Source organism: Aspergillus nidulans, chromosome I (genome assembly GCF_000011425.1).
Source record: "Aspergillus nidulans FGSC A4 chromosome I".
NCBI classification, from domain to species: domain Eukaryota; kingdom Fungi; phylum Ascomycota; class Eurotiomycetes; order Eurotiales; family Aspergillaceae; genus Aspergillus; species Aspergillus nidulans.
Window position 1 is genome coordinate 3,273,066 of NC_066257.1, and position 26,145 is coordinate 3,299,210.

The 26,145-nt window shown below is 50.0% G+C and overlaps 9 protein-coding genes across 9 annotated transcripts, besides 1 other annotated feature; 4 read left to right on the forward strand and 5 right to left on the reverse strand.

The window, feature by feature from the left end:
* Positions 1–26,145: part of a sequence feature (contig 1.113 1..316066(1)) that runs on past both edges of the window.
* Positions 1,047–1,799, forward strand: ANIA_06833 (uncharacterized protein; the record flags this gene model as incomplete). The annotated part of the gene is made up of 4 exons (XM_659345.1): positions 1,047–1,231; positions 1,264–1,425; positions 1,457–1,638; positions 1,699–1,799. 4 exons carry the CDS (start codon positions 1,047–1,049, stop codon positions 1,797–1,799), a joined length of 630 nt encoding a protein of 209 aa, XP_664437.1.
* Positions 2,761–4,590, reverse strand: ANIA_06834 (putative MFS sugar transporter; the record flags this gene model as incomplete). Its single annotated transcript, XM_659346.1, has 3 exons — positions 2,761–3,656; positions 3,727–3,975; positions 4,068–4,590. The coding sequence occupies 3 exons, from the start codon at positions 4,588–4,590 to the stop codon at positions 2,761–2,763; spliced, it is 1,668 nt and encodes a 555-aa protein (XP_664438.1).
* ANIA_06835 (protein CYP505A8) lies at positions 6,316–9,678 on the reverse strand (the record flags this gene model as incomplete). The annotated part of the gene is made up of 3 exons (XM_659347.1): positions 6,316–7,006; positions 7,062–7,258; positions 7,315–9,678. The coding sequence occupies 3 exons, from the start codon at positions 9,676–9,678 to the stop codon at positions 6,316–6,318; spliced, it is 3,252 nt and encodes a 1,083-aa protein (XP_664439.1).
* On the reverse strand, positions 10,527–10,938 carry ANIA_11531 (uncharacterized protein; the record flags this gene model as incomplete). The annotated part of the gene is made up of 3 exons (XM_050611124.1): positions 10,527–10,570; positions 10,614–10,698; positions 10,885–10,938. 3 exons carry the CDS (start codon positions 10,936–10,938, stop codon positions 10,527–10,529), a joined length of 183 nt encoding a protein of 60 aa, XP_050467179.1.
* On the reverse strand, positions 11,372–12,251 carry ANIA_06836 (sugar O-acetyltransferase; the record flags this gene model as incomplete). Its single annotated transcript, XM_659348.1, has 3 exons — positions 11,372–11,509; positions 11,582–12,005; positions 12,079–12,251. The coding sequence occupies 3 exons, from the start codon at positions 12,249–12,251 to the stop codon at positions 11,372–11,374; spliced, it is 735 nt and encodes a 244-aa protein (XP_664440.1).
* Positions 14,480–16,082, reverse strand: ANIA_06837 (Zn(II)2Cys6 transcription factor; the record flags this gene model as incomplete). The annotated part of the gene is made up of 3 exons (XM_659349.1): positions 14,480–15,358; positions 15,410–15,450; positions 15,497–16,082. The coding sequence occupies 3 exons, from the start codon at positions 16,080–16,082 to the stop codon at positions 14,480–14,482; spliced, it is 1,506 nt and encodes a 501-aa protein (XP_664441.1).
* ANIA_06838 (beta-tubulin tubC) lies at positions 17,694–19,586 on the forward strand. The gene is made up of 6 exons (XM_659350.2): positions 17,694–17,732; positions 17,784–17,807; positions 17,868–17,893; positions 17,944–17,985; positions 18,035–18,880; positions 18,968–19,586. Exons 1-6 carry the CDS (start codon positions 17,721–17,723, stop codon positions 19,365–19,367), a joined length of 1,350 nt encoding a protein of 449 aa, XP_664442.1. The 5' UTR covers positions 17,694–17,720; the 3' UTR covers positions 19,368–19,586.
* Positions 19,856–21,112, forward strand: ANIA_06839 (2EXR domain-containing protein; the record flags this gene model as incomplete). Its single annotated transcript, XM_659351.1, has 2 exons — positions 19,856–20,641; positions 21,026–21,112. 2 exons carry the CDS (start codon positions 19,856–19,858, stop codon positions 21,110–21,112), a joined length of 873 nt encoding a protein of 290 aa, XP_664443.1.
* On the forward strand, positions 24,583–25,807 carry ANIA_06840 (uncharacterized protein). Its single transcript, XM_050611125.1, has 7 exons — positions 24,583–24,623; positions 24,690–24,777; positions 24,840–24,911; positions 24,968–25,209; positions 25,286–25,377; positions 25,428–25,589; positions 25,637–25,807. The coding sequence occupies exons 1-7, from the start codon at positions 24,599–24,601 to the stop codon at positions 25,718–25,720; spliced, it is 765 nt and encodes a 254-aa protein (XP_050467180.1). The 5' UTR covers positions 24,583–24,598; the 3' UTR covers positions 25,721–25,807.

Below are 26,145 nucleotides of genomic sequence, written 5' to 3' on the forward strand. Positions count from 1 at the left end.
AATCGACGTGCCGCCCCTTCGTCGATCCGAACTTACTTCTAGGTGGCATTCTCATTGCCAGGCCAAGCTGCTCAGAGCAATAAAGTGGACTGATCTAGAGAGGTTCCACCCCGTCTCAGAGAGAGCGAATTCGAGGTAGAACACTCACCGACTATTATTCGAGTTGCAGCGGAAGCAGGACAGCAAAGGATCAAGAAAGCTAAGCCACCTCTGCAGACGTGTCTCTTGCAGGTGGATGATATGCAGGGTAAAAAGGGACCGTTTGCCAAGGAAGCAGTCCCTGAGCTTGCAGGATGATTGGGATATCGCCGATTCCTTGGTCGCCTATCGATGGTTAGTCACTTATAGGCTGTCTGATATCTCTGAGATTAGCTAGGCAAGTCTCTTCGAAGCTGCGGTACGGCTCCAGAGCTAGGAATTCGCAGTTATCACAAGAGAAAGTCTAGACAATGACTTGAGGGGCTCCCGAAAAGTTGGTTGGCGGGATGGTCCGCTTTACCGCTCAAAGTTCGGTTTGCCGACTCTAACCGGATCAGGACGGGAAGGAGATACCTAAGACCCCAGACGGTGAAGACATGAAACAGCTATGATTGCAGAGGATTTACGGCCTACCCACCTGTTACTACGCCCGTTGCCCAGCATAAATTTCGGGCCCACGTGTCCTGTAACCACGTTGTAAGCCACAAGAGCTAGTATGCTAAGAAAAGTGTGTGGAAGAAATATCTGCAGGCCAGGGGGCGTATTAGTTTAATGCACCCTGGTTATATATGAAGCAACCACGATGATCTTCATCGCCAATATCCGAGTCTCCGACCAAGTCTGAGAGGAGGGTCAGACGGAAGTCCGTGGCTGTTCGAGTTAGCTGAGTTCTTCTCTAGAACTTCAACCACCGTACTGTATACAAACCTTTTTTGGGGCTCTACCTGAGAACGTTATAAAAGGCTCAAGATCCGCCTTCTTCTGCCAGTCCTCTGCAACCACATCCGCAACGCAACCGCGACAGACAGTCTCAGTCAAACTCCAAGCTTTGATCTCAAACCGACAACATGAAAGGCCTCCAGATCCTCGTCTCATCCATCCTCGCCTTGGGGGCTCTGGCAGATCCCTCCGCACAGATGGACAAGAGAGCTGACCGCGGTTCCTACACCGTCTCCGGACTTGGCCAGCGCAAGCAGGCTATCCTGGACGCGGGTGGGAACACTCTTGATCTCGCCATCGCCATGCTTGAGACGTAAGCTAGCCTCTATTGTCATATTATAACAGATCACCGGGTATTGACCAATTCAGTGAGGGAATGACCACCGACTACGTCTACGGTGATGCGAAGACCAGGGATGCTGCCAACTTCGGCCTTTTCAAGCAGAACTGGGGCTTGCTGCGCGTCTGCGCTGATCGGGCTGGCTTTGTCGGCCAGTCCGAGGATGAGTGGAATAATGGTGCTAAACTAAAGTATGAGCTTCTTTGGCCTTGCATCGAAGATCTACCCTCTAACCCAAGTGTCTGTGCCTAGTTCGGACGTGTATGCCGATGTCGCCTCCCGCTGGGATTGCCAGGAACACTATGGCGAGCAGAAGTGGTTCGCTGGCCACCGAAACGGTGAAAGCGGACTCAACAATCCTAACACCCAGGATATCAACAGTAATTGCTCCCTCCTCACTATAAATGCTACTAAATGCAGATACTAATACTGCTGCATAGACTACAAGAATGCCGTCTACTGGATCAAGGAGCAAATCGATAGCAACCCTGCTCACAAGTCTGATGACACCCGCTTCTGGGTCGATGTTGTGGCTATCTAAAGGAAGCCAGCGAATGCTTGTAAAGGAGGATGAGCACGGCGATCGCTCGAATCCACTCCAAGCTAGGCAGAACATACCGTCTTGTATCCTTCTTTTCTCCTAATATCTTGGTCTAGTCCCCTCTCAGCCGGGGTGTGCGGAAAGGAAAAGGATGAGCATGGCCCTCATTCGGATCCAAGTCAGCACAAAGCAGGCCGTTTTTTGTATTTTTAGGTCTCTTGCGCAGTTTGGCCAGTGGCCATTGCAGCAATTAAACATTCTTCGTTCTACCTTACTCAGCTCTACTCTGGAGTAGATGCAGTCGCTCGAGTGCCCGTCCTCTTTATGTACATGATAAGACGACCCGCAAAGGACGACACATACAGCAAGGAACAGAGTCGTTTTCAAAGTGCGCTTTTGCATATGCGCTGTATATTGTATCGAATAATCTAAATAGACTTTGAGACTTCCTGTCTCAAACTGAGACCTAAGAGACGCTTCGTATTACTATCATTAATAGGTATCCACTGCTTGCACAATACATAAGAGCTCTCTCATCTATCGTCCAACAGGCAACATAGATTGGCATTAAGTAGCTTGAACTAACATAGTAATGGTGTTTCACCGAACCAAAACCAAACTCTCTCTAGTCCCACAAGACCACATGTCTCGAACTGTAATGTATTCGGGCCAGTAGAGTAACATTGTCCGCTCGTTGACAGGTGAAACTATTGGGTACCAGGAAACACAGCCCCAAGGTACTCCGCAGTAGTCTGTCTTTACGTTTCAGTGTCGTCCCCACCCAATAAATCCTCGGTTTAGTTAAAGGGTTCCCGCTTACGTACTCAGAGTGAATACCGTACAGTACGGAGTAGGCAACCTTGTGTTGACGGTGATCGTCTTGTACTGCTAGAACGAGTGCTTTTAATATTTAATATTTATTTTTTATTTCTATGCTCATGGCACAGCGGTGACAGCAACGTCACCAAACCGCTTCATCCCCCGGCTCGCTGAATGTATTAAAATACCCCCTCGTCATAAGGCGTCTCTGGAGCTCTCTGAACTTGCTCGTCTTTGCCCTTTTCTCGAACAGGATATCGATCTCCAGATAACTCAGTCCAAACGTCTCGGGAAGCCGCCAATAGCACCAAACGAAACAGATCGCACTAAACCCCAAGAAGAAAAAGCACGATTTTCCCTTCCAGTTCCAGGCGGTGGGATTGAGCATTCTTGGAGTGATGATGTTCGTGACGAGGGCCGCCACATTATAAGCAATACGCGCTAGCACGACGGTCTTGACGCGAAGCCGCGTCGAAGGGATCTCTGCAATGAGGACATAGCAGAGAGGGCCAATGCTGAGATCATATACGAATGTCAAGACCAGGATCATAGATCCCACGGTCCACGCCTGCGCGTTCGTCTGTGGCATGAAGCTGATCCCACCAGTGATGGCAAGAAGTGTCATAGACGTGGCGAGGCCAAGGAGGTAAAGCCGTCGACGACCGACTCGCTTCATCAGAAACCAGGATAAGACACCCCCGACAATTGCGAGCCCGTACATGCCGACGGCGAGTGAGAGAGCATCTTGTGAAGCAAGGCCGGCTTGCTCGTAGAAATACGCCGCATACGTTGCGGAGCTGGAGAAGGACGCCTGTTGCGTGATCCAGATCATGCATGTGATTTCCGTGCGTCGGAGGTCGATGCCTCGAAAGCAGTCGAGGTAGGCCATTCGGCTCGTGCCCAGGAATTTCTCGGCCTCGTTTGTATGCTGCATCATGGAGACTGTGCCGTCCACATTGACGCCGCCGTGCCGTGACTCCGTTAGTTGAAGCAACACTTTTCTGGCTTCGTGAGGCCGTTCTTTGCGGATCAACCACCCTGTTTTAGAATCAGCTCGGCCCTGAAAACGCTGGAGTTGCGGCTAGGAAGGGAGGGGGGGTGGTTGTACATGGTGATTCGGGAGCAAAATAGACACCAATAAAAACGAGGACAGCCAGCACCCACTGAATGGCAAACGGCCCGCGATATGCCCATTCAGATTTGCTGGTTACCAGAAGCCGAGCGACGCCTACGGCTGAAAGCTGGCCGAGTAGCCAGCACATGTTGACACTGCTCAGAAAGTACGCCCGGAGCGCGACCGGGATGACATCGGCAGCATATGTCGTGGACAGAGTCTGGAAGATGCCCCAGGGGATTCCTGATGATGGTCAGAACAAACGTTCCATTGACAACAGCGAAGCGTCTCATGTTTACCGCAGAGGACCTGCGCCGCCAGCAACATTCGCGTACTCACAGCGAAGAACTCGAGGAATATAAAGACAGAGAGCACAGCCAAGGCGCCAAGGATTGTGCGACGGTAGCCAAAGTAATCGGCCAGGTACCCGTTGACGAGCAGGCCGAGAATCTCGCCGACCACAGCCCCGGCTGTCAGGCTGGCCTGCCACGTGGACGAGATCTCATGCGTACCGGGTTTTGACGGGACAGGCGCTCCATATTTTGCCCTGAAGGCCGGGAATGTAAAGAAACTGGCGATTAGTGCGGTGTCGTATGCTGCCATTACGATTGTGGTGGAGAGCACAATAGACCACATCATTGCCTTGGGGTAGAGGCGGCACCCCTCGAGAAAGGAGAGCCGCTGCTCGGCTTGAGTAGCCGCCCTAGCACTGCTGGAAAGACGCTGCAGGCTGGGGATACTGGCGGACAACTCATAGAATATATCCTGGTCGGAGTTCACCGCGCCTTGCTCTCCGGGAAGCTGGCGTACTGTTGGGAGGATAGAGGCTTCAACTTCCTTCGGCCGAATGCCCGTCATATGTGCCATCTGATGAGAAAAGAGGTATTGAAAATTCAATTCGAACGGCCTGTGAGGAAAATGGAAGGGGATGGCCAGGCTGCTCGACTGTTATCAACGGTCATGGCCAGCCTCAGCGCCGACAAACTCTTTCCCCGTGGCGAACGGACAGCCTCCGCATTTTGAGTCCAATCGCGGGGAAAGGCTCCAATGGGCTGGCTTTATGAACCATGTTTTCTAACTGCCCTTGTCGCCAAAGGTTCTTCTGATATTCGGGACAGAGAACTAGCCGATTGGTGAGAACAAGCGACGAACGAAAATCCCCAACCAGAAGTCACATAACCAATCATAAAACGGCTTCGGTGCGTAGAAAACCGCGTTCTGGACCGATCCATTATCGTGATGACGTCGACCCACTGGGCTAGAGTACATCCCTACTTAGTCACTGTACCCATCGGGGTCCCTTATTGTCGATTGCTCGATGACTCTCTGCGTCGAGCCCTAAGGTAAATGATCTACTAGCATGCCGACATCACAGTTTAAGCATTAATGCTGGATGGCTAGGTCAAAGGGAAACAGTCGCCCTGTTTTGGTACGCTGCCTACTCACAAGGAAAGGAGTAGAAGTGGGCGAGTAAGCTGAGGTTTTAGCAGAGGGCTACATCACTGTACGCTTTACCTTGAGAGCCAATAACTGCAGAATTGTATTACGTTCCTCTTCAGTCTGTTTGAGACTGGATCAGCCGGTGCGTTCGCATCTCCTCTCATCTTGAACCGAGTGGATGGGATAGAAGGTGGTCATTCCAGTGCTCACACTAAACATCTCAGAGTACACCTGGGCAATTGTTTGCGTCCCGTCACTGGAAAGCATCACCCCTTTGTACATGAATTAGGGCTCAACGTACAGAAACAAGGTTAAATGGACGGTCGCCGGTACCATACTTCGCTAGCTGCGCGCCATCACGGATCAGTAGTCTTGGAGGCGGAGAAATTCCCGGCAAAGTCCCAACTCAGTGGCCACCGTATTTGACGACAACATGACTGACAGAGTAAAATGGAAAGCTTACTGTATTTGCCACGGTCTCGACCTGAACAAGCTTTACCGAGCTATTCGTTGGTCAGACCGAGACTGAGACTCGGGAAGAGATGAATCCCGCACTCGCCCACAGATGTCGCTGCTCAATGCTTCAATATGCAGACTAGAACCGTGCAGAGAGAAGAGATTATGTTACCAAATTGGTCATGTCAAATTGATTGAGATCCCTGGGCAATAAGGATTCTCTCTGCCATGTATCTGGTCTGAGAGCACCGCTCTTCAGGGCTTATGGTATCAACCCCCTCTCTCTGTTGCCCAGGTATCCTGTCCGCAGACGGGGGCAAAGACCTCACAAGGAAAGCTTACAATCGAATGTTCAAGTGCGTTGATTAAACTCAAGGATCTTCTGGGTCCGGATGTAGGGCGTCCATTCGGACCAAAGGCCCTAACTCTTCCATGGGAAAGATGGGACAAGCCTCAGTGAATCTACCCCTTGGGAAATGGGACTGGATTGTATGGTATAGAGGTAGTAGGCTTGCTGAAAGTCAGGTTTACTTCATACAAAGTATAGTGCATACTCATATGTTCCCACCTTAAATAGAGATTACTGCTAAAAACCAACCCTTAGGTCTCCCATGACTCCGATAACCTTCCTGTCCGAAAAACACGGCGAAACCTATCCCATCCACAAAGGAGATAACACCAAAGACGCTAATCGAAAACATCCATCACATATCGCACATTCCTCTGCTCATCGAACCACTTCTCCGCCTTTCCATTGTCCGAACCGTCGCCGGTCGTTTCCATCTCGTCCCGCAGGACCGTAACCATAGCGCTTCGAACCGACTGAGCCAGCGCCCCCGAACCACAAACATACACCCTCGCACCGTCTCTCCACAACTTCACCACATCCTCTCGATCAGCCAGGATTCGATCGTCCACGTGTCGACACCCTTTCGTGTCATCAGATTGCCGGCTGAACGCCCATCGGGCATCCACGACCCCGCGGGCCTGCCATTCCTCCAACTGCTCCCGATAAAGATCATCTATCCCGGGAGCCCGGCATCCAAAGAAAAGCAATGCCGGAGCCAGTTTGCGGTCCTTGTCTTGTTCCATCATCACCGCCCTCTCCTGCAAAAATGCACGGAAAGGGGCGATCCCTGATCCCGCCGCGATACAGATCATCGGCGTGGTTTCCGGCTCGCTGGGCAATCTGAATCCCGACGAAGGGTTCTTCCGCACTGTCACTTGGAGATGGTCGCCTACACTGAGAGAATCAAGGTATGAAGTTGCGACGCCGAGATGACGGGATCCATTGGATCGAGAGCGTGATGGGGCATCAAGAACGGAAATTGTTATGGTGGCGGTGGTAGGGGTAAGGAGGGGTGAGGAGGAGATGGAACTGTTTTGTCTCGCTGTTAGACTGGGCTATAAGGAATGAGAGGAATAATACTGACTATTGGCGCATGCGCATAGATGGAAGCATTAGTAGGAATGTTCCCAATGGGAGGTCAATTGCGGGATGTTGTTCGAGGATGTCAAGGACTGAAATGCTCTTGGTGAGGATTTCGGCTGTGTAGGTTTCGTTGGCGTAGGTTCGGAGGATCTTCTGTACGTCCGGGTCCGTCGTCGCATCGGCCATGATCCTCAAGTCCTAAAAAAAGTGTTGGTTATCTGTTGGTGTTTGAGCAGACAACGGTGCTAACTTACTTTGCGAGTGGCGGGTTGGGAGAGTTCGACATAAGTACTGAAGATATCGTTCGCCGCTATGGGCCCGTCTGTTGGCAGGGCAGTCGTTGGCCCCGAGGGTGCAATGGTGATCTGCGCATCCCAGGACAGCTTGAACTGCCGCATTGCTCGGCGAACGGTCTCGGGCGGGTTGATAGGCAGCACTGCGAGGTAATCGCCTGCAGTGTAGCTTACGCCATCTGGCAAGCGAATCTCCAAGTGCTTCTTACGCCGCTCCTTCTCGCTCTCAGCGGTAAGCAGCCGGGTTTCCACAACCATCGCCTGGCCCACATCCTGGCGCAAGGCTTGTGTCCTCGAGTTGGAGACGGTCACCTCTACAGCCGCATTAGAAGCTGCTTCGTGGCCAGCGGATGAGCCATGGGCCTGCGTCTTTCCGTCTGCGCCATACTGCGCGACTAGGCGAGGCCAGAGCACATCGTCGGCCCATGTTTCAAATGTCGAGAATAGCTCATCAGTGGATACATCCGCCAGCCCCAAATCAGTGAGGCGACTGCCTCCCAGCTTCTCCAGCAGGCTGTCGACCAACTTAGGGATGCGGTGAAACGTCTGGGCCCATTCCTTGAAGCAGCCGAATACAGCAAAGTCGACTCCTTTGAGCTGTAATGATTCATTCTGCTGCTCAAGTTCTTCCAGCCAAGAAACGAATTGTTTCGCGTTCTCAGGAGGCTGTCCTTCGTATGAGGAGGTTACGATCACGACAGGGTGGTCCGTAGGGAGCGCGGAACGACCACTGTCAAGACCGTCAAACCGCATGACATGGAAGCCCTTAGACGGGGCATCGGCTGCAATACGCCGCGCTAGCGTTTCGCATGTTCCGCTATTTGAGCCATAGAGGATCGTCAACCGGGTACCGGTGACTGAATTATCCGCAGGGTTGGTGACAATCTTGTCCTGTGTTGCGGACTCAACAGCCAGCCCCGCCAGTCGACGCTCGAGCGTCGTTGGGGTCAGGCCGTGACGCAAGCGTGCTTTCATAAACATGTCTTTTGGTTTAATGGTCAATGTCTGTTTGAACTTGAGGTCATAATTAGGATCAGCTAGTGAGAAGTCAAAGTTTTGGAGAAGCATGGCCATGACCAAGAGAGCTTCCTGCCAGGCAAAAGGTCGTCCAATGCAAGCCCGCATCCCGTTGCCAAATGGCTTCCACGCACTTGGGAATTGTTTCAGGCGCGCGTTGAACAACTCGTCTGACATTCGCTCCGGCTTGAACTCCAGTGCGTCCTCTCCGTATACCTCCGGGTCCAGATGCGACTTGGCTAGGAGATTGACAATAGTCTCACCCGCCTTGACGGGGTACTTGCCCGCAAGGAGCGTATCCTCAAAAGCCTCCACCGTGAACAGGGGAATTGTCGCGTTGAGACGGAGGGTTTCACGGAGAACACTGTTGATATAGGGAAGCTTAGACAAGTGCGATACTTCAATGACTCCCTGACCAACCACGTTGTCCACCTCTTGCTGCGCTGTGCGGTAAGTTTCTGGGTGTTTCAGCAATTGATAGAACACGAATGAGAGGAGGCCAGAGGTAGTCTCGTGGCCAGCAATCAGGAATGTGATTAGATTATCCATGATACTCTCGTCTGTCATTTTCTGTCCAGTTTGTGAGTCCACGCCGCGCAGCATGGCCGAAAGAAGATCATTGCGATCACTCTTCCCTTCCTTGCGCGCCTGGAGAACCCCCTGCGCTGTATCCCGGAGCACAGCAATGTCGTCTTGGAACTTCTGATCGCGATTGCGGAAGAACACGGCCGGCAAAGGTGGCCGCCGCGGCTTCTCTCCAGCCTCCGTGAGGAAATCGCCCATAGCTTCGATGAACGGATGCAACACCGGTGAGTAGTAGCTGTTGAATCTGTAGCCCATCGAGCACAGTGCCAGCGTGTCCAGCGTCAGACGGGTAAAGTCGTCTGTGACCATGATGGGGCAGTCGGGCCCGTACCGCGCCCACTTCAGGGCCAGCTGGCTGGCAATGTCGTGCATCTCATCGAACATGCCTCGGATGGAAAGCGGCCCAAAGGCCGGCATCAGGACCCTATGGGCGATCTCCCAGTTGACTTCGCCCATCTTGGCAGTGAATAGTCCATCATGAACACCTTCACGAACGTGCGCCAGGGCCGAATTGACGGACTTTCTGAAGCGCTTCTCGTCGCAGGTTTCGTTCACCAGCGCGTGGGTAGAAACGACGACGACCGTCCGGCCGGGAAATCGCAGTCGATAAATCTCGCCATGCTCTTCTGCTAAAGCGACCATGGAACCCAGGGGGAATTCCTGGTCAATTGTGCCAATGTTGCCGATCAATGGCAGCCCTTTGGGCTCTGGGATTTCGGCCATCGTGTTGTTGCAGACTCATCGATAGCAGGAAGTGGGAAAGGGGAAGATTTAAGTATACAGGATTTATACTCCGTCCCTCGCCATCAGGTAATTAGGACTGCATACGGGTGGATAAATTACCCTAATGCAATGGAAGACGACATAGAAGCCCATCAACCTCGGCTTGACAGACCGACGACGTCACAAAAAATCATAGTGCAACAATGGATCACGTAATCTCGGCTTCCCGATTCGTTGTCGGCGTCTCCGAGTGGGCACGGAGCTGATGGGGCATAGCCCTCTTCTGAAAATTCATTAAACCTTACCCATGTCAGCCTCTAGGCTGAAACACCCTCGGCTGATCTCTCGCCCCTGTCGCACGTGTTTTTGTCAAAGCGCGTTCGGGCAAGTAACAACTACTTCACATATATCACATGACTTTTGACGTCGCGGTACGACCCGAGATCTGTAGTAACTTAGCTCGCTGACTCCATGGTCAAGCAGGATTAACCCGTAGAACAGGTAGTACAGGAGGGCAGTTATTCTGGCAAGCTTACAATCAGAAAAAAAAAATCACATTGCGCCAGACAGAAGTAATCTACTCTAGTGAGAGACTTGTAGAAAGAACCTGCTCGGAGTCAGTATGGCGATCGAGACACAGTCACACATAGATTTACAAAGCGGATCAGGTATAGGTATCCAGAGCAAACATATTTCTGCTAGGTAGAATCTATCCGACTAAACTTATGCTGTAATAGTCAGATGAAATCTTGGCATTGACCATCAGGGCTGACGGCTGAGCATTAGCTCCTTCCCTTAACAGAGTATTAGAGTGAGATTGATTAGCGCGCCTCTCTGCTGTAGCTGGCTTATTGAAGCTTTAAGCTATTATGGAGGCTCATGACAAAGCGACCTATAGATACAGTTGCATTATTTGAAATCAGAATAGTACTTACTACGCAGCAACTGGGCTTTTCTATACTCGGCCAAGTTGCAGCAGGTCAAGAAGGCCAGACTCTGCAACACAGAGCTTCCTGGTCCCTGGACAGACATGAAAACAATTAGGACTAGATCATCATCATCCCTTAATGCGGCTGTCAAAATCACTCATCGAGCCCCTCTCAGCTTAAGATGGAGAGCTTCCTGGGGCGCGGTTTTGGACTGCCAAATCACTAGCCTTCGCGGCCTTGAACTCATGGTTGAACTCAAGGTTGACCATAAACTTACGATGCATCTGTGAAAGTGATCTTCGCCTGTCTGCAAAAATCTTTTCACGGCCATTGTGGATTCGCCACCCGTTATGCTAGCCCTGCTTACCAAAAGGGAAAAAGGCCTTAGGTTGCCTCCCATGAATATTATTACCAATATATTTGCTTATTTTGTCGATAATCTGGTCAGCGAGAGAGTGGGAGAAATCCTCATGGCAATATTATCGACATCAATTGCCGCAGCAGTCTGTACAGTCTACGAAAATCAACGTGATAAAAGTAATAGTAGGTAAAATCTCTATCGCGCTCTACCTAGAGCAAGTGGGAGAGGATGATAGAGCTCTCCCTCGCAGGGGTGTCTTGATCGAGTTGACAGACGAAGCCTCACAGCATAAGAAAGTTAGCGATATGCTTTCTGGTCCCTTCAGTTTATCTTACAACCCTTAGCAAGTTATTCATACAACCGCGTAGCTAGCATGAACCCCAGGTCTCCTTACGCCATTAGTTCAAGCCTCAGACTTGGAAGCTTCTCCCTCGTCCTCAGTACCCTTTCCCGCGGTCCCAGTAGCTCCAGATCCTCCTCGCTCAATTTTCCTCAGAATCCTCGCCGGATTGCCAGCGGCAACATGATAAGCCGGTATATCCTACATTGACACTTCATCAGCCCATATTGCCCAGAAACTGTTGAGACATTTCTTAGGTAAATCGATACATACCTTTGTAACCACACTCCCCGCGCCAACCGTACACCCATCGCCAATACTAACACCGGGCAGGATAACCACATTGCCCGCAATCCAACAATCAGATCCAATATTGATAGGTCCGCCATACTCTGGCCCCTGCGTCCCGTTGCGCAGATTCGGGTCAACGGGGTGCGTTCCGCTAAACAGAGAGACATTGGGACCTATCAGGGTCCGAGAACCAATGGTGATCTTGCAAGTGTCCAGGATCACGCAATTAAAATTTATGAAGACGTCTTGTCCGACTTTAACGTTGTAGCCGTAGTCGATTGCGATAGGGCGCTCGATCCAGGGGTATGCCTTCAGAAGCGTGTCTTCGGAATCTTCGAGCTCCTTGGCTGTGGCGGTCTCAGAAAGCTTAGCTGGTGGTGGGAGGGGGGTTGGGTCATTTGTGATTCTGCATTATGTAGAGGTTAGCCATGTCTGTTATGTGTACTTCCATATAGCAAACCCCACGATATTCAACTCACTCTCTCCAGAACTCCGCCATCTCCCTCCGACTCAGCTCTCCGGCGTTATTAATTCGACTGACTACTCGTGCACACCGCTTGCGCGCCTCAACGAGGCGCGGCGTAAAAGCGTAGTAGAGCTCACCGCGCTCCATGCACGCAATATTATCCTCTTCATTGATATTAGTTATCATGTTGCTGGCTCTGCTTTGAAATACGTTAGAATTCGAGGTATGCTGTCAGAAAAGGATCCTGAGGAGGTTTTGAACCTTTAAGAATTCGCAGCTAGTGCTTTAATACTAACTTCCTGGCAAGCTAGAAATTCCGAATACACCCCGTTGTCAGCACCATGTGGCCCGTGCCATGGATCGGAGTGGAGCAATGTGGAGGCGCGGCTATTATCTCGCCGGGAATGGTTAGCGTGAAGCTTAATATAGCCCTATGGGTCTAGCAGTTTTTGACGTGGCCTGCTAGAGCTTGAGCCAAAGCCCTAGATATTATATTAACTCATATGTAATGATACCGCGCTTGGCCCGGCTAGGTGTTATTCAAAACAGAGCAACTAATTTGGAACTGGCAGGCAGCAGTGACTCCATTGTGATCACCCCACATTCTAACTTCCTACCTCACTGTGCTCGACGATTGGGCTAGAGAAATTTACCTGGTTTGCGGCGGCGCACTGATAGCGTACGGTTCATTACTAACAACTTACATTAAAACTGGTCATATAGAATTAAATACAACTCGCATGATCATCGTGCAAGGTATGCCCCCTGGAGGGAGAGGGTATAAATGGAAGGACCCTGTAGTTAAAGCCGTATCATTCCATATTCAACTTCGACAAGGCTCTCTGGGATCAGGATTCACAGTGTTTAGACAATATACAGAATGGCAACTTCGAATGCATGTACTTGCTGTTGTTTTTGCTGGCAGAGAACGGCAGAGTGCCACTTCCATCCATACTCATTCTTCGTTTCTCTTTAGACGCCTGGCCCTGTTTACCTCCACCTCCTCAAACAATCGAAGCACTACTGGCCACCATTATGATTTATAGGTGCTTCAAACGAGTACATGCAATTCCTTACGGCTCTTGCGGGTCATATCATCACACCCTCCAAAGGACAGGTATAACTCCCAACGAGATACGCTTCGCCTGCCACTTTGTCACCGTCATACCCCGCGCTTTTGTCTTGGCGCCTCCACAGATACCCCACTACCGGTGCGACCTACGGAACAGAATCGTGACTTTCCTCGCCAGAAGGCGGGACCGGAGTCTGAGTTTTTCATATCGATGTTAATCCCGTTGGCCATGCAGAATGTGGTCCTGTGGGCTGTGCTTTGTCTGGGTACGTCGCATGTTGTCCGTTGCCTGTCGTCGGCGACTCCACCAGCAAGTACTAGTCTATCCCTTGCCTCCGATGTCAGTGAAAGAGAAACTTGTGTCCGAGAAGAATGCTCTAGTAGAAAGTATAGAGCACGCGCTTTCGCGAGGCGTTGATGCTCTTTGTAATCGTCTGAAGCAGTTTATGACGCCTGATGGGGTATTACAAGAAGCAGAAGCCTTGATTGCTGGATGCTGTGTGCTATACCTCTATGAAATTTCAGAAGGGGCTAGCAATAGGTCATGGCAATGTTGGTTGAAAGGGTCGAGGTACGTTTCAACCTCCCTTATGGAGGCCCGGCGCGCTTGCCATGCAGAGTCAGATGCAGACGTTCTGCCAATTCAGCAGCCTTTCATGGAGTTCTTCCGCTACCATCATATTCTTGGAAACTTGACGGACCATGCACAATTATACAGCTATATATCATTTTCAAATTGGAGAGCTATATTCAGACACTCAGGTGTCAGTAACGAGGTTCTGCCGCTCTACGCTCGAAAGCTGATGTGGCGTCGTCAGCATCAATTATCGCTCAGGCCGTTGCCATATGAAAAGACCTTGATGACTGGAACCAAGAGTGGTTGGAACCGAGCTTCCATCTGATTACCATGCCCTTGCTAACTCGTATACCGCCGCTTGCTTCATCTGGCTTTTTTCAACCCTGTATCCGGATAATGTCGCCGACGAAAGGGTGCAGGCGGTGGTACGGCATTGCTTGGAACATTTGTCGTCTATTAGAACGACAGGCATACAACAGTTCCTCCTATTCCCAGTCTTCGTTGTTGGCATGGCGTGTATAAGACAGGAAGATAGAAATGTGATTGAGGAGTTCTTAATGAAGGTGGAGGTGTTCTGTCGAGGGAATGTGGACGCCTGTAGTCGACTCATTCAGAAGACTTGGGACAGCTATGACGCTGGGGTCGAACGAAGCTGGGACTGGCTGTACCTGGTGGAGACGGATGGATCGAGTGTGGCAATAGTTAAAAGACCATAGCTATCTCCTCGAGTCGTTGAGTTCATGAGTCAAGTATATCTTTCACAAGCTAAACGAGAACGGTTGGAAGACCGAGATTCTGTAACATAAAGCCTGAGAAAAGGCTTGAGCTATGGCTATTCAGGTTCGGAATTTGGGTATCTTCGTTTGGCGTAGCACCCTCATCTGTATCAAGGCCCCAAAGTCGACGCAGGAAATCCACGGTCTGGGGAAAGATGTCCGTCCTCCAGGTTTTGTGAATGATGCGCAGTCGAGCTAAGATAATACGTTGGTGAGCATGAGCTACCGCACAAAACCCCGTGATGACCAGCGGCCAAGCCAGCAGACCATTGGATGGGGAATCGTGGGGAAGGGTTTCGAGTTCAGTGAGAAAGCATCCCACAACCTTCTGTAACTCCGGAGCCCGGGGTGAGATTAGGGGGTCAATAGCCTGTTTAACGAATATTAGGCATGCGAGGCGGTAAAGCTCAAATACCACCCTGTCGTAAGAGAAGCTGATATGATTGACAGTCTCGAACATTTGTTCGCCCGGGTCGTGTACAACCGGTGGATTCATACCAATCATGCTTCTAGCTTCCAGCTGAAACTCGATGCTCGCTAGTTCTGAGCGTACAATCTCGGACATGTTAGGTGTATGCAACGTCAGCCTCGTGATTCGGAAGATTGTTACGATCAAGTCTTGCGACGGACCTAGGAGCAGGCTTTGACCGGTATGGTAGTCTATCGAGTCAAATATCTCGGAGGCGCGGTCCAATAAAAGACTCGACCCATGCGTGAAAGACGTCAAAGAGAAAAAGTAGCAAAAAACCTCCAGCAGAAATGCCCGTAGGCTGGGATCCGCCGGGGTGGAGGATATCCTCTGCTGCAAGAGGAAAGCTGCGGCATTGAGATGCGGGAGCAGTCGACCTGTATCAGAGAAGTTGTGGGTCTGGCAGTGTCAGTGGAACTATTCAGTTATTTATCTAAGCGGCAGTCATACCTCGTGCACGCATAACAAGAGAACCGCTAGTACAAGATCGTCTGCCCAATTAGCCAGTAGGAACTGGGCGAAAACTTGTATACGTACCAGATACGTACGCCTCTGTAGATCTATACAGCTCTCTGTCAACTGCAGTCCTCAGCCCAGCCACGGCTCTACCGTATAGTTCAAGAGATATCATTCTCAATTCCGGTTCGTCAAGCTCGTACTTCATCAAGTCGCCAGCCGACAGCGCCAGCAAACAATCCAAGGTCAAAGAATGCCCCAACGCCGTGGGAATTACATGACGGAGAAACTGATCCCTTCGCCGACCAGGGCTGATGGACATCCACACCGGACTGCTTTCGGTGAAATGAGCCAAGAGGCGATACATTATCGGTCGACTGGGCACAGCAAAGATAGTCACCATCCCATCGAGTTCACGTGGGATACCTAGTCCGCTCGGCCAAAGTCGGTTCCGGCAGATACGGCGTCGGCGACGACGGCTTCTTGAATAGACATCCTCAGCCCATTGGCAGGGTAGGTGGTTCCTCGCACAGCCTCTGCACGTTGGATGAACTTCATCACACTTCTTCTTGCGGCGACGACAAGTTAGACAGCCGGTTTTGGACCTCTTGCTCATATGCCTTTGAGGAGTATATTCGTTCTTTTTGAGAGCACTGGCATCGGTCATGGCTAGCGAGTGTGTATTTCGCTCTTGTGCGTGGTCTTATCTGAGACATCTTAAGACGACTGTCACGATGACTAAGCGACGAGCACATGGTTACTGGGAAAAGATTTACGCGGTAAATTTTCCCATTATCGACAAGGTATTTATCTCTATGGTTTGCAAAGCATGCCTTGAGAGCACTTTTATCATTTTTTTATAGTGTGTTATACAGCAGACACCACTGGGCTTAATAGCAGTTAATCTTCCGTTTGATCCGCATTGGCAGCAAAAGTTCGTTTAACCAGTAATAAAAATGTCTCATTACTGCCTTGTCTCTTCCAATTTGAATGGGAAGATCAACCATACGTAACGAGACTCTCAATGTAACCCAAATCATGGTCTTTCATATTATCATTGGGTGGCCCTTAAAAGAATGTTCAGAGCAGTATTGGTGAGAGCTCGCATCACATTAGCCATATGTCTTCTTTCTCTCCCCACTCTCCATCCAGAGAACAATAGGAATGAGCAGAATACATAAGAGTCCTGTTTACTAATGTGGGAGAAGAATTGATTTACATTCCTTTAATTTCTGTGGACAGTTATTGACTGAAATGATATTCAGTACGTTGCACTGGGATAGTAAATGTGGGTAAGGTATTGAATGCGCCGGGTATTGCAGTTGGAGGGTAATAAAAGGAAAGGGGACTTACGTACCTCGCGTCAATGTACGCGATAAATACCAGGTCCTATCGCTACTAATTAAATTGCTCAACCATATATAAACACATGAAACAGCCTCTCCTACTCTAATCTTTTTCTAGACGTATAATCCTATAAGGTTGTTCCTTTCAGTATAAACTGTCCCTCTTCAGCTTCTGATTACAAGCAAATAGTTGGGTAGGCGGATCATCCATGGTTCCCGCAAGGTAAATTAGTAGTCCTGCGAGCTACCCGCGGGAAACACTGGCGGCCAGTGTTGGTTCAAGCGGATCTTTTACAGTGCAAATGACTCCTAGATTGGGGACATCAGAATTTTTAGTATTTTTACTTATACAACATCGGAGCTGGCTTGCTTTCATTTTTTTTTCTCCCTTGTAGAGCTGAGCTACAATGCCCTGAAAATTCTGTATGGCATGGCTGGTCACTGAACTCCTGCCATGCAGCCTAAAAGGCCAACAAATAAAGAACCTCAGACAAAGTTGGTCGATCTTCTCCGTAGCGGGCTCCACCTCGGAAACCGTCCATCCGGTCTGTTTACAGGGTCTAGCCACAATTGGATGGGGGAATCGATAGCGGTGTGATAGTAGGAGACGTCCGACTCTTTTGGTTTGCGTACAGCTGCAGAGCCAATATTTGCGGCATATGCGGCATATGCCGCATTTCGTATCCGCGGGTTGTCAAGGGTCACTTTGATTCGGCTTCTAGAGCTACAGTCTACTAACGAAGCAGGTAGTTGATCTGCTAGTGGCCAGTGCTCGTGACTTCGGGGCCTAGCCGAGTACCTTGATCTAGTTAGCCTAGTTGGCCTAGTTAGCGCAGTAAGCCCAGTAAGCCCAATTAGGTACTACTGCAGCCGCTCAACATCTGACCTGCCCACCTCTCCTTCTTTAATTCCCTTCCTTGTACCCCCTTCAACCAAAAACCCATCCCTTCAAGCCCATCATGCGTGAGATTGTGAGTTTATTCCAACAACTACAATTGTTTATCCAGCTGACCATCTCTTAGGTTCATCTCCAGACCGGCCAGTGTGTAAGTCCACCGATCTCGAGCCAATTATCCTCATGATACTGAAGTCTCTCTCCTTCACAGGGTAACCAGGTTGGTTCTGCCTTCTGGTAAGTCTATCAACAATTCTCGTTCCTGCTCGTTCTCTAACACTACCCAGGCAGACCATCTCCGGCGAACATGGCCTCGACGCCTCTGGAATGTAAGTAATCCAATCCAACTGCATTCTTTTACCTGGCTAATTCAGATAGTTACACTGGCGACTCCGATCTCCAGCTCGAACGGATGAACGTCTACTTCAACGAAGCTGGCGGTAACAAATACGTCCCGCGCGCGGTGCTTATCGATCTCGAACCCGGCACCATGGATGCCCTCCGCTCCGGTCCCAACGGTGCTTTGTATCGGCCAGATAATTTCATCTACGGGCAGTCCAGTGCGGGAAACAACTGGGCCAAGGGCCACTATACTGAGGGTGCAGAATTGGTGGATCAGGTTATCGATGTCGTGCGCCGGGAAGCAGAGAGCTGCGATTGTCTGCAGGGCTTCCAGGTGACGCACTCGCTCGGTGGCGGAACCGGCTCTGGAATGGGCACGCTGCTCATTTCGAAGATCAGGGAGGAGTTTCCCGATCGGATGATGGCCACTTTTTCGGTCATGCCGTCGCCGAAAGTGTCGGATACGGTGGTGGAGCCGTATAATGCGACGTTATCGGTGCATCAACTTGTCGAACATTCGGACGAGACATTCTGCTTGGATAACGATGCTTTGTATGACATTTGCATACGGACATTGAAGCTGTCTTCGCCTTCTTATGGTGATCTCAACCATCTGGTGTCTGCTGTCATGTCGGGCATCACCGTCAGTCTGCGTTTCCCAGGGCAGCTGAACTCTGACCTGCGGAAACTGGCCGTCAATATGGTTCCCTTCCCGCGGTTGCATTTCTTCATGGTCGGGTTTGCCCCTTTGACTAGCCGGAGCTCTTCATCTTTCCGTACAATATCTGTGCCTGAACTCACTCAACAAATGTTCGATTCACGGAACATGATGACAGCTGCCAACTACCAGAACGGCCGCTTTTTAACCTGCTCAACCCTGTTGTAAGTTTCCCTCTCAGCCCCCCTGCCCTTTATATTGTTCTGTTCCAGATCAAATTCGTGCTTTCAAGACACTAACGGCACCTCCAGCCGCGGCAAAGTCGCCATGAAAGAAGTTGAAGATCAAATGCGCAACATGCAAAACAAGTACTCTTCCTACTTTGTTGAATGGATCCCCAACAACGTCCAAACTGCTCTGTGCTCTATGCCACCCAAGGGCCTGAAAATGGCAGCTACTTTCGTCGGCAATTCCACCTCTGTCCAGGAACTCTTCAACCGCGTCTCCAACCAGTTCACAGCCATGTTCCGACGCAAGGCCTTCTTGCACTGGTATACTGGCGAAGGGATGGATGAGATGGAGTTCACTGAGGCTGAGAGCAACATGAACGATCTCATGAGCGAGTACCAGCAGTACCAGGAGGCGACGGTTTCGGATGGAGAAGGAGCGTATGACGCTGAAGAGGGGGAGGCATATGAGCAGGAGGAGTAGTGGCCTCCTTTCTTGGTTATAATTACAGTTGCCATGATCAGAAAGGCACTTAGGCTGCCGCCTATGGACTCATACTACCTTCTTACAATCATTTAGAGATTCTGGCTTGTCCACGGCTCAAGCTCGTATCGAAGACCAGAACTTACTCGACTCATTTTTAACTAGCCGCGCTGGCCATTGGATATCATGACAAAAGCAAATTCAATCTCAGACGCAGTTCCGTAGTTCTCCACAAAAAAAAAAACCTCAAGAGTAGAAATTCAGCGCAAAGTAAGCTCGGTATCCAAGGATTGAGCCTGAGAACCAGAGCCCCGCGCTACTAGATTCTTAGGGCTGACGCAACTGCTATTAAAATGAACTAACCATGCCTAGCGACAGGCAAGAGGTTTCTTATTTACCTTCCTCAAGGCTCCCTAAATCCTGAAGTTCCCCCGCACAAGCAATCTACAACTCTTCCCTTGCTTCTCCTCTTCCTAACAAACACCAACATGCAAGTCCCAGAAACAGGGCCCAATACAAGTCCATCCCGGTCATTCACCCTCTTTCCTCTCCTTCCCAGCGAGCTCCGCCTCCAAATTTGGACCCTCATCCTTGTTTCCTCCCTGTCCGAATGCCGCATCGTCTCCATAACCTGCAACCGCGAGGTCCACCCAGTCAACCGCCGGCGATACGCAAAGTCGTTCTCTACTTCTACCAGCATTCCAGCCCTGTTACACGTAAACCGTGAAGCACGGAGCGAGGCGTTGCGCGTTTACCGGCCGTCCTTTGCTGGGATACCAACTCTACCCCTCGAACCACAGGCTCGATCTGAAACGTCGGATCCACAGCACGAAATTCGGCCTCAGTCCGAGGTTGAGGCTGAGAATGTGCCGACCGAGAATGTACAAGTGCATACCGCAGATCCAAGGCCAATCTACATAGCATTCAACCATGAAACTCTTCAGCTCCGCGAAGACGTGCTCTCCTACATCCCCGAGCCAGAACTGCGCCTTATAGAGCGGATGATAGTCGGAATTGCCGATTTACAATACTTTGGACACTTTTATTTGGACGTTATACGGCGAATGAGCAGGTTGAGGAAATTGGAGTTAATTGTGGGAGTTACGCGCAGTGAACACTTACTCGCTGGAACCGGACGATCGACTGATGTTGGCGAAGCTGAGAACATTGCTAACGTTTGGGAGACGATGAGGAGGTTTGAATGGGAGGTGGAACTGCTAAAGGAGGTGTTTAGGGACGCAAGAGAAGAGCATCGAAGCTGGCGTTGTCCGGATGTGAGAATTGTTATGAGAAGGACTGGAGCTGTGCTTGGGATTATTGAGGGGGGGGGAGGTGCTGAATAAGGGAAAGCGCGTGCTTTGAGCCAGATATACGTATCTGATGAGCTGAATCTTGCGCTGGATGATTGGACCTTTTATACCTTGATCTCACTCTGAGAAACGATGTATTAGACCAGGGAGGGTTGAACTGGGCTACTTTCTTGCCCGCGCCGAGTTAGGGAAAGCCCTAGCCTAGCTGGTGATCTCGTCTCAACAGCACCTGTAAAGTGACTCTCTAGTCATATTTAGCGTAATTGGCAGTTAGAGGTAGTTTTAGGTAGAACATATACTGTAGAAGGAGTCGTTGGAAAATAATGGAGCATCCTATTATCGTTACAGCATACAAATATTTGGTGCTTCGTTGAGAATCTCGAGATCATGCAATCTAGCAAATTTGCAGCTTCGATTCCTCTCTCCCGCGTTTAAATAAATACATGGGTAGCAAGTGCCACAACATGGATTTTCGTTTGAGTACAGAAGGTAGCACTCTTCCCCACGCCAGGTTCACTGTAGTCAGCCATATCGGCGCGCTTGGAAGGAGGGGATAGAGCAGGATTGGGAAATTATGGTACTCTAGGTTCAATTTGTACGGAGAAATTCATATCAGACGTTTTACTAAAGTGTTGGTGCCGTAAGCTAGTCCATCAACAGTCCAATTGAACAACTATCAAGCACTTTTTGATATGCCCATAATGGCGGCAGAGCAGACAGACGGAAATTATAAGCGCTACTACCTGATGACTCAGATACCTAAGGTACCTGAGTCAAGTTCGTCTCCAAAATTGAAGAGCTCAAGCTTCCGACGAACGGTGGTTATGAAGATGCCATCGTTTGTTCTCAGCGCCAACCTTGGGTTGATAGTTGTGTATTCTGAGACCATGCTCTCCGAAGTCTGTCCGAACGGTGATATCATATACCAATGTTCCGACGCCTTCAGATGCGTGGGATACGATACAGACATTTAGAGGTAGCTAATGTTACCTTTAGATGTCTTGTAATCCGAGGAGGGTCAAGCACTGAACCATGCTGATCCAGCACTCGACACTCACCGCGCCATCTGTCTGACTGGAATTGTTGGTGCAGGTGCAGTTTAGTGCGCACCTTTCATTCGCCATCCATCGTATTGAATCCGCGAGTAGCAGTCTTTGGTTATTTCCCAGTTCCTATCCGAATCAACCCATACAGCACCGACAATAGCCTCGACCTCGGTTGCAAGTTCATGAATGTAGTATCTGGAATAAACCAAATTCATTTCCGGATGCACGAAATCGTCGAACCCGGCGCGTCTAGCTTCCTCGGCCATCTCGCGATTGCTGCCGTATAACTGCATTTGGTTGTTTCCCCGCTCTAAGCTTCATCAGCACATTGTCAACAAAATCATGTTGCCTTCGAGCCATACCGCAGTTGAGCCCGGGCGTCCGATACCAGGCGTCCAGGACCACCATTCCAATTACTTTGTCGCCGAGCATGCCCAAACGTCTATTCTCAGGCTGTCTCACAGCTTACTCGAGAATGCTGTGGATGTGAAGTTGTACCCGATATACTTCTCAACGTACTCTTCCGGATTCTCGTGTGCGCTCATGCCTAAGCGAATAGCTCGAGGAGGAAATGGGTTAAACGCTGAACTTCCTTCATGTAGGGGTAGGCCAATGTAAGTCCTTGAAGCAGCGCAGTGGCTCGAATTGAGTTCTCTCGGTCAGCCAACCGGGTTAGAGTTTCAGTTTCTAAGGCATGGTAGTTGATGTTTTCTGGATCCCTTCTGAGCGACGCCGTTTGGGATAAATTTATGCCGGTTGCGTCAACGACTCAATACCTAGTTCAGAAAAAGCCTTCGAGAGTTGTTATCATTATCTTGGCGTGGTCAGGTTGCCTGATCAAACGTTGATAGTCAACAATTGGGATAACGACCAATTGCACGAGGCGCTCGTGCATAATTCCTGATAACATGTCGCAAAGCCGTCGGGGATTGGAGCAGCCACGCCCATTTCGTGGTGCTCGCAAGCGGGGTACTTTGTGCAACCAGTATTGCTTGCGGATGGAAGGAGCCATGCTGGTTATCTGGTTACAATTTCACTAATATAGCTCGCAAGACAGCATTCCACTGGACTCGCACACAGCTTCCTGCGCGATGTCCTCCCATCGGGCTGATTTCGATAGTATCCCTATCGTCGATCTGTCCACCTTAAACAGTCCTCATATTCAGAACGCCAGAAACTCGCAGAGTCCGTCAGGAAGGCCTGCATTGAGGTTGGGTTCTTCTACATCAAGGTTTGAGAACCACCCACAATGAGGAAGCCTAGCTCACACTAGCAGAACCATGGAATCGCTGGGGAGCTAATCGTTCGTACCTTCGAGGCTGCGCATAATTTCTTTGCTCTTAGCAAAGAACAGAAAATGGAATGTTACCTGGCAAAGTCCAAAGTCTGTTTGGAGTTACAAGAGATTGATGAAGTCTAGAGTCTGACTGCGATAGAACTTCCGCGGTTACAGCCCCTTGTACGGCGAAAAGCCGTCCAACCCAGAGCTCGAGAAACCAGCTGAGGGAGCCCTGTCCGAGGCATTCGACATTGGTTACGAGCTGGCAGGGGATATTCGAAAAGGCCCCGGTGACCCGCCTCCCCAAGATGAGTACGGGCTATACGGGGACAACCAGTGGCCGGATGAGCGTCTCCTCCCGGGCTTTCGCAAAATTTACCTTGAATACTTCTCCCAAACTCTTGAGCTCTCTCGAAAGCTGATCAAGATGAATGCCTTGGCCCTTGGCCAGGAAGAGCATCTCTTCGATTCGGCAGTGGAGTATCCAGGAGTTCTCTCGAGAATGCTGCATTACCCGCCTCAGCCAGTGGAAGGGCAAGAGATTCCAGGGCAGGCGGCTCATACAGTAAGGTCATGCCCCGACTACGTAGAGAAGTCACTGATGGGTGAAGGACTGGGAGTGCTTCACTATCCTGGCGCAGGACCATGTCCCAGCTCTGCAAGTTCGCAATAATCAGGGTCACTGGGTGGCAGCACCACCAATTCCAGGAACTTTGGTTGTGAACATAGGGGACTGTCTCGCTACCTGGTCGAATAATCGATTCAAATCAACGATTCATCGTGTGGTAAACTTGACTGGAGAGGAACGGTACTCGATTCCGTTTTTCTTCGGTGTTGACTATACCACCACGATTTTAGTCTTGGGGGACATAGGCTCAGGCGACAGCTCCCCTTTCAGAGAGCCATTCACGGCGGGCGAAGTAAGCCTTTACAAGTTACACTGATAAGAACTTTGAGCTAATAGTAGGCAGTACGTGCTTCAGAAGCTATCAAATGCGTATATAGGATACGACAGTGACCATGCGGACAAGAATGATGTCTGACAAGCGGTATTGCACAATTATATATCTTCGCTTTACCATCGTTTTCCAGCTAATGAACAATTAGAAGTCGCTATGTCACTAAGATTGTTCGTAATTGACAAAGAGAGTAGAGGAACTGTATGCTTCAAATTTAAAGATTGGTCTGCACAAGTCCCCATCATAAACATGAACTTCTAGTGGATCACCTGACACTCGCTCCATGTGGAAGCATGAAGGAGTCTGGTATTCAGGGGTGCGGATGCACAAGGAAGCTAGGCTAAATACTAATGAGATGCTGACTAAGACTGTGCAGACCGGGCACCCCAAGGACAGGGGAGGAACCCATGCTCCGACACTCCAGCCTATGAAGTCATCCCCGTTTCGACTCCAAATAGTTAGCTGGAAATAACGGAGTTAATGTCCCGTACAACCTTTAAACACACCCCGCATTATTAATGCTGAACTTACCGCCTTACAAGAGCTGCCCATGAGCTTTACACGCGCCACAAGGCCATTCCACAAGGTCCTCGTCCGCTCCGTGAAACCGATATTACCGCTATCGCAATCCAGAGCCATGCATGTCCAATCGCTGCCTATGTGTTTGTCTGCCCACTACAGTTGCAATGTCATCATATATATGACCACAGACTAACGCTTATATGCAGGGACCGGGAAGGGCAACAACTATGCCTACCTGGTGACGGACGAGCCGACGAAGCAGTCGGTCATCATCGATCCTGCTAACCCGCCTGAGTAGAATGCTCTCTCCACATATGGGATGAAATGAACAGCTGCTGATTGATCGATGCGAACAGGGTCGTCCCAGAACTCGAGGCCCAAACAAAAGCAGGAAAGATTAATCTCACGGCTATTGTAAACACGCACCAGTGCGTACTCAATCTCGATTAGATCTGGTCATTTGATTATACTTACATACCAATAGCCACTGGGATCATGCAGGTGGTAACAACGAGGTTTTGAAGACCTTTAAGGTGCCCGTTATTGGCGGAAAAGACTGTCAGTCCGTCACGAAGACTCCAGCTCATGGCGAGGTCTTTAAGATCGGAGACCGGATCTCCGTGACGGCGTTGCATACGCCTTGCCATACGCAGGATAGCATTTGCTATTTTATGCAGGATGGCGAGCAGAAAGCTGTTTTCACAGGGGATACACTTTTCATTGGCGGTATGGTTTGCTTGTCTTCTGTTCTCCTTGACTCAACAGACTGAGTGGATTAATGCTGAATCCTCTGCTGCTGCAGGATGCGGGCGGTTCTTCGAGGGTACGGCGCCGGAGATGCACAAGGCGCTGAATGAGACTCTGGCCTCGCTTCCAGAGGATACGAAGGTCTATGTAAGCGTTCACTCTCTCGTATAAGGCGCACACTGATCATGAATATTTAGCCTGGACACGAGTACACCAAAGGCAACGTGAAGTTTTGCCTCGCTGTGTCACAGTCCGAACCCGTCAAGAAGCTGCAAGCATTTGCGGAGGCAAACCAACAGACGCAGGGCATGTTCACAATTGGCGATGAGAAGCTTCATAATGTCTTTATGCGAGTCACGGCAAGTCATCCCACCACAACCAGTAGACCTAAAGCTTATGGCAGCAGGACCCCGAGATTCAGAAGAAAACAGGCAAGACCGATCCCGTCGAGGTCATGGCTGCTCTGCGCGAGATGAAGAATGCCATGTAAAGCTCACATACTACTGCTACTAGCTTTTGACTGTACTTGAGCATAAAATAAAGAATGAAATAAAGAATGAATTTTATTGTACGTAGCAAACTACGTTATATGATTGTCTCCCGTCTTACCACCCAGCCTCCCATTCCCATAGTTAAATGGGGTCCAAGCCGGGCTATCGTTCAGGGACTCTGGCTCGAGGCCAGATTTGAGCATGTTCATCTTGCTTCTCTGTCCACACTCACGCGCTCTGGTGATGAATTTCGGCAGCGGTGAGCTCTAGCATTTTTAGAAGCGATGGTATGAAACAAACAAGACTAAAAGAAAAAGAAAAGATAGAACAAGCAACGGCGCTCTACGAAAGGAGGTCGAGTTCAATCGCTTGAGTGACGCTATTCAGGGCAACATTAAGCACCTGTTGTCAGGTCATGTCAAGT